The sequence below is a fragment of the Anneissia japonica genome, unplaced genomic scaffold (genome assembly GCF_011630105.1).
Source record: "Anneissia japonica isolate Jap-2015-1 unplaced genomic scaffold, ASM1163010v1 scaffold11779_len1430905_cov172, whole genome shotgun sequence".
NCBI lineage: Eukaryota > Metazoa > Echinodermata > Crinoidea > Comatulida > Comatulidae > Anneissia > Anneissia japonica.
Window position 1 is genome coordinate 350800 of NW_022740041.1, and position 12297 is coordinate 363096.

General features: G+C 33.5%; 1 protein-coding gene across 1 annotated transcript; it reads right to left on the bottom strand.

Moving 5' to 3' along the window:
- Window positions 1-1486: 1486 nt before the first annotated feature.
- On the bottom strand, window positions 1487-4715 carry LOC117118161. The gene is made up of 3 exons (XM_033262676.1): window positions 4627-4715; window positions 2545-3624; window positions 1487-2094 (listed from the first exon to the last, which is right to left on the bottom strand). The coding sequence occupies exons 1-3, from the start codon at window positions 4679-4681 to the stop codon at window positions 1487-1489; spliced, it is 1743 nt and encodes a 580-aa protein (XP_033118567.1). The 5' UTR covers window positions 4682-4715.
- Window positions 4716-12297: the final 7582 nt, after the last annotated feature.

Here is a 12297-nt window from a genome sequence, read left to right on the forward strand (position 1 = left end):
CTGAATTGCGCATGGGCGTGGTACGTGACTACTTAGCAGCCGTAAATAAGAGTCTTTTCTTGGTAGATACATGTTCACATCATTTCACAACGACAGGGGCTGAAATGAATCAAAACATCGGGGTAACTCCCTACTCTTCCGAAAGATGCAATGGGTTCTTTAAAGTGCACACAAGCCAGATGTATACAATGGACCTACATTTTAAGTCCTTATCCGAGAAGACTCGGTTCTACCAATTGAACCATGGGGGAGGAGCGTCTGGAAACAGCGCCGATGTTAAGGCTGTAGCTATCGGCGCCCCTGCCTTACCGCTCGGCCAATCGACTCGTTAAAGTTAAATGCTATTGATTCTAATTTCAATCATCATAACAATTGAAACCACCAAACAGTAACATTAATTTTGAGCATCGTTATTGTTTATTTTACATTAAATTAGTTAACTTACAAAATAAAGTCATTACATAAGAAAGCCTACTTGACAATAAACTACAACTTATAATGGAATTAGCCTTGGGTTAATATACATGAGTGTATATGTATGTATCATACTTAGTGAAATATATTTAATAATAACATTAAAAAAATGTTAAGTACTTGTAAAACTACACAGTCCATTATACCAATAACATCCTATCAACATTTTCTAGAAACAAAATTAAATATAAAATGAAAAAATAGTAGAACTAAATTGAAAGTCGTTACCAGAGTAAACATTTTTTAAAACTTATTAACATCAAACCATTCTCTACTACTAAATCTGTTCTGTATCTGAGCAATTATGCTATAACCCTAATACCAAGAGTATCAAACTCCTGGGTGGAAAGAAGCAATAAATATAATGTTATTTGCTCAAAGTATCTCTCGACATTCGGAAACGCATTTCCTTTACTTATTTTAAGGAAGACAAATGTACAAGGCTCTCGTGTTCATTGATTAATATGCTTGATTGAACAGTGAGCAATCACATAATAAAGAGTTGTCAACAAGTTATAATATACCATCAATTAATAACAGCAATAAATTATATAACCCATGTATTTATTTATGGCTATCATGTTTTATATATAAAGATAAGGGTAAAGGTAGGAGAATATATCCCATAACTCACATCGTCATTGCGCTGAATTGCGTATAGGCGTGGTCCGTTACTATCAGGCCGCCGTAACATGAACCAGGTGTGTACTCGAGACTTCAATTTCAGTCTTCATTCAAGTCTATGTGAGAAGCGACTCTAACTAGCGCCGATGTTAAGGCTGTAATTAGCGGCGCCCCTGCCTTCCACTCGGCCATTCGACTTGCCAAAATGTATAAGAGTAAATTTACATTGTGATATTATTTCTTAAATTTACATCATAAAATATTGGGTGGACGAGATGTATTCTTGTTGCCATATATATAAAAATAACCAACCACTATCATTGAACAAATAGCATTGGCTAAGCTCTGTATTTCTTATAATATTGTAGAAACATTCTGCTCTGAGCCTTTATGTATACATGTCAATTTCTTCTTCCATAAGATATTGTTTAATGTCCGTTTTAATGCGAGCTTTACGTATTTTCTTACAGTTCTTTTCTTCTGAACGATTCTTGTGTAGTTGATAGAAGATAGGAATGACCAAAGGAATGAAAATAAAAGGAATAGAACTAACCTCCTCGTTCAAGCTAGTCATTGCACCAATGGATTTTAATGTATTAACTCCAATATATATTATCATTCCACATATGAATAACCTAGAAAATATACGTACAATCTCAGTGCCATATGGCATGTACTTTTGGACTATCAAATCAAAGAACTCCATTTTAATGTACGTCAGACCACCCACAGTTTTGTAAAGGGCATTACCATTTTCAGTGATGAGAAATTGCCTATCAGAGCCGTCTACAGGGCTACAAGAGGTATGATCAATTGCCGTTTCTCTTTCTGATTCATTTTGATGGTATCCGACAACTTCATCGACTAACCTTATAACCTGTCTAAGAAATTTGCTGTAACTAGCATAATATTCGGTTACAGTTGTACACATGAAGCCAGCAATGACGAATATCACCAAAACAAAATTGAAAATAGTAGCAGAGTTTATCAAAAGACCTACGAAAAAATAGTGTAAACTATCCAAAAAGTATATTAATATATTATACAATTGAAACATCAGTAATAAGTACCACAACACAGATATAATGACAAATACATACCTATTCCAACGGCTGCAAAAATCATAATATATAATACTCCAAAAACACATAGTAATAGGCATATAATGAAAGAACATCCAGAAACATTTCAGTAAAATCAAACCTATGGTTGGTATGTATGCACAATAGCCATGGGAATTGGAATACGTTTCTTCCCAAATATCACTCCAAAAATTCCAGCTAAAGAATCTGTTTTTTACTTGACTAATTATACAAATTAATTTTTTTAACTCATCCAACTGGTGTTCCTCATTGGAAAAATAATTAGGCATCTGTTTTTTTATATACTTAAGTAACGGTATATTATACTTTTTTTCTCTTTCAATAACATTATTCAAGTAATCACCTGATATATTATTATGTTGATTAGTTTTCCATTCGTACAAGTACAGTATTGACAAAGGAAGAAATAAGAAATAACAGACTACTCCATAAACAATATCCCATTTCAGGCCTTCTCTTATTTCTTTGATTATGAGATTTTCTGTGTCCAAGTGTGCTATTAATATTGGGAAAAATTGAGAAACGTAAAATAGAGATAAATAGAGAAAGCAACGAATCCAATATATTTTAGAACCTCTATTCACATCGGTCCATCCATTGCCCTGAAAAAATATCGCGTATTTGGGCCCTATAGGAAGATCTGTATCTATACTAATGTACTTATTTTTTTTAATAATTATTGGATTGTTTCGGCAAAGGGACTGTAAAAAGTAGAAAAAGATATATTGTGCTAGAATGTAGGATCCCAAGGCCAAAAGCAATATAGTAGTGTACATTGATGTTTCGGAATAATTATTTTCAGGGACAAATCGCCAACAATCAAAATACGTATTATATTTTAACTTATAGTAATTACGTAAAAAAATCCGCCAGCTATTAGACGAGAGTTTGTGCTCCAAGCAAACCGCGTAATCTGTGGGTAACCCTAAGCTCCCATTTTTTGATGAAAATCGTCCTATCGATGTTGCAATTATATCGAGTTTTTCGTCATCAGAAGCATTCAAAAAACAGAACACTGACCAAGCAACACTCAGTGAAACTGTTTCCACACCTGGGGCAAGAGTACCGAAGGAAAGATACACGGCATCAAAAGTGTATTTTGATAATAGAACCCCCTTGTGTCCATATGTTAAGACCCAATGGTTTATATCGATAATCCCACCAGTGTTATTCAGGATCTCGTCACCGGAAGAATTTACGAAGTTTATGTTCAAGTTAATGAAAACACTTCCATCTTTTTGCAAAACTTCTAGTGCCTCAGCTCCTTGGATGTCAAGAGAACAGTTGTTGTTAATTGGCAATGGTCTGTCAATGACGCCACGAGACGACACAATACATAAAAAATCGATTAATACTTCCAGCATCAACATGATGTTTACGACAATTCTTGTCATGGTGTCAATCAAGGTACTGCACTTTGTAACTGTAGATATAAAAAAACAGAGATAGTATAAGTCAATACATTTTTAAATTTAGTTAATGGTAAAACATAAAAACGGGATTTTTCATTACAAGGACGATTATTTATAGGAAATTGTAAATGCTCTGGTATATATATAAATACATATACATATATATATAGGCCTATATATATGTTAATATATATATACATATATATGTATATATATATGAATAAGACTGTCTCTTATACACATCTAGATGTGTATAAGAGACAGGATAGATAGATAGATAGAAACATATCAGTGGCGTAGCGGAGAAGGCCTGGGGAGGGGGTTCTGAGGCGTTACACCACAGTAAAGTCATTTGGTCACTAGCAGTAGCGTCTTCCACCACTAAACAACAGGGGCAGATGCAAGATTTGTTTCCAATGTAGTGGGAGGGAGAGCTGGAGGTAAGCGAGGGTGTCTTTCCGCACCTCGCTCCCACCCCACCCCCTGCAAGCAATTTTTTTGTAGGAAAGTTTGGTAAAATTTCATAACTTTACTTATACATATTTTGCGCATGCGCTACTTTCAGGTCTGTGTCAGCCCATGGTCGGCCTGATATCAGCTGCTCTGTACATTATCTCGACAGGACCTAGTTTTCAGCCCTTGTATGGGCCTTGTTTTTGAATCAATGCAAAAATAAAACCAGTGAATGAATTGATTCAGTTGATTCTGAATTTTAATTCATTAGCCTAAATTTACTATCCGGCATACAACACTTATAGGCCCTATAAACATACTTCAATAATTCAGCCTGAAACATGTGGCTATGGGTCCAAGTGGGATACTTTTCCTTCATTCATTTCTGAGAATATGCCTGCCCATTAAAGTGTGATTTAGTATTAAGAGAAAAGGTTGGATAGCAACTTGTCGGATGGAACGCATTTATAATGAAAAAAGGTCGGGGTACTAATATGAAGCGCATAGATGCCTAAATGGTATGATGAGATTTGAAGGTAATATAATATTTTCTTACTTACTATAAAATAGTTCAATTACTCTATACGACGTCCTCAGTTGTACAATTATCCGCATATAGCCTACTGAGCTCAGATCAGACGAGAACCAATAGACGCCCAAACCAAAAACTAACTTCGTGAGAGATGTGTGATTCATTTATATAGGCCTATAATATATCACTGATTTGAGATAACAATCAGTGAGTAACATGAAAGGCCTAGAATATTGGCATAATACCTTCCATCTATAAGGTTTTTGTATACGTTTACGTTTTCTTGTTTCTGCAACAAAGGTGCACATTGTTAGACAGTTATTCAGGAAGTGCACGTCAGGTAGATTTGTATTTCCATTGTATTTTTCTAAGAAAGTTTATAATAATAATTAACATGTGGTCGGTACCTTATTACAGCGACCATTTTGGATATACTTTGGTCCTAAAGTATAACAATCAATCAATCAATGGATTTATATGGCGTATAATACAGCAGTCTCTATATCATTTAGTAATACCGGTACACTTATAAAGAGTACGGTGTTTTTAGGAGTTTGGTGCTTATGCATGTTTTTGCATTCAGAAATACGGCATCATTTATTATTAGTGAAATTAACCATTCTCGACGGGGAACATAATGCATGGTCGTCATTGATAGCATATTATATGTTGTAGACAAGTCTGACTGTAGTCACATCTGTAGTATCTATGTATAGGTATATTTATTTATTTTGTTTATTTATTTTTATTATATTTTTCATAATATAGCCTTACACCTAATTCCTTAAAGTAAGTATTGTTGGCCGTTGAATCCGAAGAACTCTTTCCTCCTTTGTTCAGCTGTTCCTCCTGCTGCTGGGTTACATTCAACGTCCCACCTGATGGACTGCAGCTCGACTGAGGCTACGGTCACACTAGCGTCTCAAGCCTGGCTTGACTCACCGCGGGTGAGATTTCAAGCCAGGCTAGAAATTCAATGTAGTTTAGTGTCATACTCAGGACAATCTTTACCTATATTTCACTACACAACTAAAATAAACCTAACTTAACTATAGTAAAATTCTACAGTTTTGGAGAATTCCAAAAAAAAATTATTGGATACCATATTGGCCTGATCTTTTTACTATTTATGGTAGTAATTTGAAATGCAAGCATTTTGAATGGGTCTGAGAACAAGTTTATTGTTGTTATCTATACTTGAATAGTTATTGATATAAACCTGTAATTTATTTCGTCATTGAAAATTCAATTAAATTATACAGAGAAACAAGAACAATTATAAACCAATATGACATGATCGCTTAAAAAGTGAAATTAAATTACTGTCAGGTGGCTCTCCAAAAATGTGTATAGAAAACGACATTAAAGATTAAAAACACACACAACAATTTAAGGATTTATATTGTGTTAGATTATATAGCCACTTCTTTTAATCGTAAAATATTTAAGTAAATTTCCGAAGAATAAATTTATATTGAAAAGTAAATGTCCTTTAACTTCTGTGGGGACTTTATCCTAAATTCTTTGAAAAATCATTAAACACAGGAAATTTAAATGTGTCGGCACGGGCAAATATATGAGTAAATATTAATTCATTAGTGTCTATTAATAAACTAAATATACCAATATTATGATTTTAAATAAATATTTTGAAATAAAAATGATGGCTATGCAGTCAACTTTACTTTTTATGGGGATCATATCAAGGTGTTTTAATCTTACATATGCAAGTTGTGTATTTGTAGCGGCCTACACATACGTGATCTTCTTCTTTGGATACCTTCTAATGAATTATAGTTACCAGACTGGTTGGTGTTCTAAGCAGGCATTCTAAATTTAACAGTAGGTCTCACACTGTTAAATTATATAATTATAAATTATCAAAGAAAGGTAAATACAGTGTTCGAATAAAGGACATAATAGTACATCGTGTAGCATAGCTCTCAACGAATGTTATCCTATAAATAAATATATAAATACATAAATAAATAAATAAATAAATGCATTGAGTAATAAGATGGCTCTGACGGGATTCGCACCTGCAACCTCACGCTATAAAGGGAAGCGTCATAACCATTAGACCACAGAGGCTTTATGTTGAACGATTCAAATAGCTGCCTGGTTCGTTCCAATAAAAAAAAGGCTAGAATTAAATACTGTAGTAGCATATAATATAATTCAAGACAGTCGTTAACACTGTTAAAGTACATAAATATCATCAAATTATATATAAATCATCAAAGAAACCTTTCTTTGATGATCGCTTTAAAGAAAAGCTTTAAATTATGAGGTACGACGAATATTCCGATAATGTAAGGTATCATCTGCATACATCACAAATAAAAAGGTTAAAATGTACCGGTATCGGCCCAAGAACTGACCCTTGTGGTACCCCAGATGAAACCCTTTTACCGTCCGATGCTTCACCCCTAAATATGACAATTTGGGTTCACCTGTTCAGATATGAAAATAGCAACAGCCTATGGGTCCACATGATATACCGTATCTGTAAAGTTTTTCAATGAGAACCTAGAGGTCAACCTGGCCAAATAGAAAGACCACATCAACATGAAACAAGTTTGATTGAAATTATGGTACTTTAAAAAATATGAAAGTCGATTATGTAAAAGATAAAATAGAATTTTCTTGATTTGGCATAAGAAATGGGATATTAAAATATCATTACGATAATTAAAAACCTCATCTGAAACAAGATTTGGCACTGTATATAGTAATAACTATTTCTTACTAATACTATATTATTGTCAGCAACAACCTGTACCTGAAGTGAGTTCGAAGTTATTGTCTCATCCACACAGTATATTTCTTTACAAGTTCGTGTTGTTTACAAAAACTTCTTCTATATCTGGAACTTTCTTGGAAATATTCGCGCTTGACTGAAACTGTGATTTCTTAGTAACGATCTAGGATTAGTAATAATACAATTGATAACAATAATATTGATAGGCTTACAATAACGATATAACTGTATGTCAGGTTTTCAACCCTAAATACATTATACAAGATTTTGATTTTTTAACTGACAGTATAGGCCTACTAAATGCAGATATTTTTTGTGTAAAATGGAATCACATAATTTGTAAGAAAATCATACGAAAAACAAATATACAACCTCATTCACGTAAAATCAAGGCCATAACTTGTTTTGCTTACTTTAATTTTTTACTTAAATATATAACACGAATATTTCGTCCACTCATGCGGACTTCATCAAGTGATATCATCAGAGATAATTATCTACAAATTGTGAAAAATGGACCAAGCCAACAAATAAACGCTAGCATGGGCGGTATCGAACTTTGTACTATATATATATATATATATATACTGTCTCTTGAGGGTGTGTGTGGGTGTGTAATTCACGTCACCCTAACATTAAGTTTACTTTAGAGAAACAGATTGAACAAAACCTTCCTTTCCTGGATGTTTTAATTTCAAACTCAAAGCATGGGCTATCATGTACTTCTGTCTTCCAAAAAAGAAGAGGTTTACTGGGCTCCTTACTAATTATTTTAGTTTGTGTTCATTTAATTACAAACTTGGACTGGTCCGGACGCTCGTTGTTAATTAATTGTAGGTGGGTGGGTTTTCATGAAGATCTTACAACTTTAATATCCATCCTAAGGAAAAATAATTTCCGCTACATATCATCAATAAAATAATTTCGAAATATCTTGATGCTGTATGCTTCCCTAACAAACGTTCTAAACCCTCTAAGGCCAATATAGATGCCACACTCATCACCATTATTTATTTTAATATTCCATATATTGGCCCCTTTTCTGAGGTTGCCTTGCACAAAATTCGTTTGCTTTCCAAGCAATTGTGTAATGATTTCGAATTTAAGTTGGTTTTTGGGTGTTAATTGAAAACATTTTTCGATATCCATAATTCATTTTTCGATATCCATAAATGTCAAATAAAAATACCATTGACACCTTAAGGTGTTAATGGGATTTTTATTCAACAGTTTTGGATATCTGATTTATGGATATCTAAAATGATTTAAGGATATCCATAAATCACTTGATTTATGGATTCATACACCACTAGATTTATGGATTAATGTGTAGTTTACAAAAACTTGTTATATTTTTTGAACTTATCTATTTGTGCTTAGCTCAATCTGTGGCTTTTTCGTTAGTAACGATCTAGGCCTAGTAATAATATGATTGATAAAAATTATAATGATATGCTTACAATGATGCCTATGTCAAGTTCCCAAGCCTGAAAAACTGAATACATTTTAGTGTATTTTATACAAGATTTTTTGATTTTGTACTGTTAAAATATACTAAATGCAGCTATTATGTATAAAATGGAATCACATATTATTGTGTATAAAATTCAAACGTGGGCTCACGTCAGTATACCTTCCTAAATCGTAATAATAATAATTATTAATTACATTACATGACTTAAGTTAAACCTTTTGACGTTCTTGTCTTTAACCATAGTGATGTAAACTTGATTATATACGAATAAATAATCTTATTGTGCGCCAAAGAAATAAAAAAACAAAATATACTACCTCATTTATCACGTAAAATCTAGGGTAATAAACTTTCTTAACTTTTTTTTTTTGGCTTACTTTTAAAATTGCTTACTTTATATATTTAAGTAATCAATGCCCCTTCTATTCATATTTTTTAGACAATCGAATTACTGTAGTTGCATAAAATCTAGATCGTATGCTTACACTATACGTTATTTACACCACTATGCTTAAATCCTTAATTTGTTACCACGTAATTTATAAGTATTTTTGGAGACAATTTTGATAAAAAATACTATAAAATAACTAGGCATATCTCTAATGTGAATATACGCCTATTTTTTGTTATAACTGGTAAACATAGAATGCCCTGCATTAGTTATAATCTTAGGTCTTACAAACATCTTTCTATTAGGTTAGGAGCCCTCATGAACATCCAATCATGATTGTCATGGTAAATTAAATTGCCAATACCACGTGCGCCTAAAGTTACATACCGGTAATTCTTTTTATTTTCAGTTTTATTTTTTTTATTTCACCTAACTCATTCATGATCGTTGAGGTATACGTTAAACCAACAGGTCCCTGGTTAAACTAAATAAAGAATTACCAGACCATGTGCGCCTTAGATAACGTTGTGTCATTGGCATTACATATTTCTTTAGATATTATCGTAAGCCTTTGTGTAACAACTATTTTTTACTAATACTATTGGCGCCAATAACATGTGCCTGAAGTGTGGTCGTCGTTGTCTGAACGACACAATAACATTTCTTTAATTATAACAGGTATGTGTTACAATTATTTGCCCTTAGCTTAATCTGTGGCTTCTTCTTTAGTAACGATCTAGGCCTAGTTTAATATAAGTGATAGAAATGATAATAATAAGCTTACAAAGATAACTGTATGTCAAGTTCCCAAGCCTGAAAAAACTGAATACATTTTAGTGTAGGCCTATTATACAAGATTTTTTTTTTTATTTTGTACCGTTGAAGTATACTTACTGACTGCAGCTATTATGTATAAAATAGAATCACAGGTTTTGTATGAAATTCATATACCTTCCTAAATCGTAATTATAATTATTAATTACATTTTACAATCTAAATCAATGGGAGTTCTTGTCTGTAACCATATATCCAATAAATAATCTCATTGTGGGCCAAAGAAAAGGGAGACAAAATATACTACATTATCACGTGAAATCTAAGCTAATAAACTTTTCTTTTTTTTTTGACTTACTTTTAAAATTGTTTGCTTTATATATTTGAATAATTAATGCCCCTTCAATGTTTTTTAGAAAATTACTGTAGTTGCATAAAATCTAGATCGTATAATTTATTTACACCTCTATGCATGAACCCTTAAACTACCAGGTAGTTTAAGAATATTTTTTATAACAATTTTGGGAATTACGCTACATGTTACATATTTTGAAAACCATGGCAGAGTCGTTCGCCACTGTCAAAAGACCCTGGAGCGGATGCAGGGGGATGCAGAGGGTGCGGTCGCACCCCCCTAAATTCTATTAAGAAAAATAATTGTATTATATTGTTGATATGAATTATTGGTAAGGTTTTTAAGGTATGAGATTGCAATTTCCTGGCACCCAGAGCTCCATATTCTCAAACTTTTCGTGCCTCAGCCCCAATCATATTGAGGCTGAGGTGAAGTGGATTCTTCACGGACCCATGGGCGCAGATCATTGGGGAAGGGGAACAGGGGAAGGGGAACAAGTCCCGTCCCCCCCCCCCCCCCCACATATTTTTAAGGTGAACGGGTTGGTCCCCCTCACTTTTTGGGAATCTAGAAGATATGCCTGAAAATTGTTGAAATAAACTGCATAATTGACTCAGGTTTTAAAGAAAGAGCGCGGGCCTACAGCCAGAGTACATCTTATTTTATAGCAACATACACGATTCGAGTGCGCGTGAATTTATTATAATTTGAGAAGTATGAAAAAAAGCGTGCAAAGATAAAATTGTTGTGGCTGAGGTGAATGTGGCCACACAGCTTTGAGGTAGGTCAAATTAATTACATCAAAAAATTAAATACATCAAAGAAAGTGTTTCTTTAGTTTTTTGTTTTTTGGGGGGTTTTTTTCTATGGTGCATCACTCATTATTTTTTGATCTCTATGGTTGACGAAAATTAAGGAATAAAAATCATGATAAATTTGCTGGCGCTTCATCTAGACATGAATGTGTGATGATGATGAATTTCACAATATGAAAGTGTCATTTCCGGCCATCTAAAGGTACTATTTCCTCAAATTTTCTCATCCACCTCAGCCCCAACCATGGTTTTAGTCAGTGGCGTAACAGGCGGGTGGCAAGGGGGACAGACTGCTGCCCCTGACGGTTTTTACCGGGCTTACCAACCCGTCGTACCGGGCTGGGTAATAAGAGAAAAGAAAGAGGGAGAGGGAGGGAATGAGAAAGAAGGGGAAAAGAAAAGAAGGAAAAGGGAGAAGAAAAAGAGAAGAGAAAAATAAAGACAAGAATAAAAAGGAAGATATAATTAATAGACTCACAACACCCTGCAACCCCTTCTCCACTTCAAAAATTGTCCATAGCTCCTTTGATCTAAGCTGCCAGATATTCTCCGCGGTGGCGTAACCACTGGGGGACAAAGTAGACCCATTTTCTCTAAAATTGCACATTTTAGGGAGTTTCCGACAAAATTCCGACAAAATTAGAATTAAAAACAATTTTTGGAATTTTGTAGGGTTGCCTTAGTTATTGAAAAACATATTTTTTAGGGTGAGAACTTGTGCTTGTCCTCCTTTGTCTTCTAAGTTAATTGAACACATAATAGTCCTAACTCAAATAGAAAGAACATTTGAGATAGATCGTTTTACCTAAAAGAATGGCCTCAATGTGTAGTGATGGTGTTTCAAACACGTGTGTGGCCTAAATTAGAAATAAGATAAGCCCTATGTCGTATTGTTTTCTATAAGGGGGGGGGGGGTATGATAAATTACTAACCGGGAAAATTATTACCTCTTGATTTTTTTGTTTATTCAAGGGGAAATTATTCCGCAAATGTTCTATGTTCAGTTTCCAATAATTGACAGCAAATAACTTTGAAAGCAAATAATTAATTCAAACTTCTTTCAAACTTCATTCAAATTCAAATTTACTTCATCAATACTTATCTCTTAGGCTATTCTTTATTACTGTCT

What these genes read in the sequence shown, in the direction of transcription:
- LOC117118161 (XM_033262676.1), bottom strand. Translation starts at nt 4,681, where the DNA reads ATGCGGATAATTGTACAACTGAGGACGTCGTATAGAGTAATTGAACTA. An exon ending in AGTAATTGAACTATTTTATA is followed by an intron (nt 3,625 to 4,626) that starts GTAAGTAAGAAA and finishes TTATATCTACAG; the next exon opens with TTACAAAGTGCAGTACCTTG. An exon ending in TCAACATAATAATATATCAG is followed by an intron (nt 2,095 to 2,544) that starts GTGATTACTTGA and finishes ATTTTTTCGTAG; the next exon opens with GTCTTTTGATAAACTCTGCT.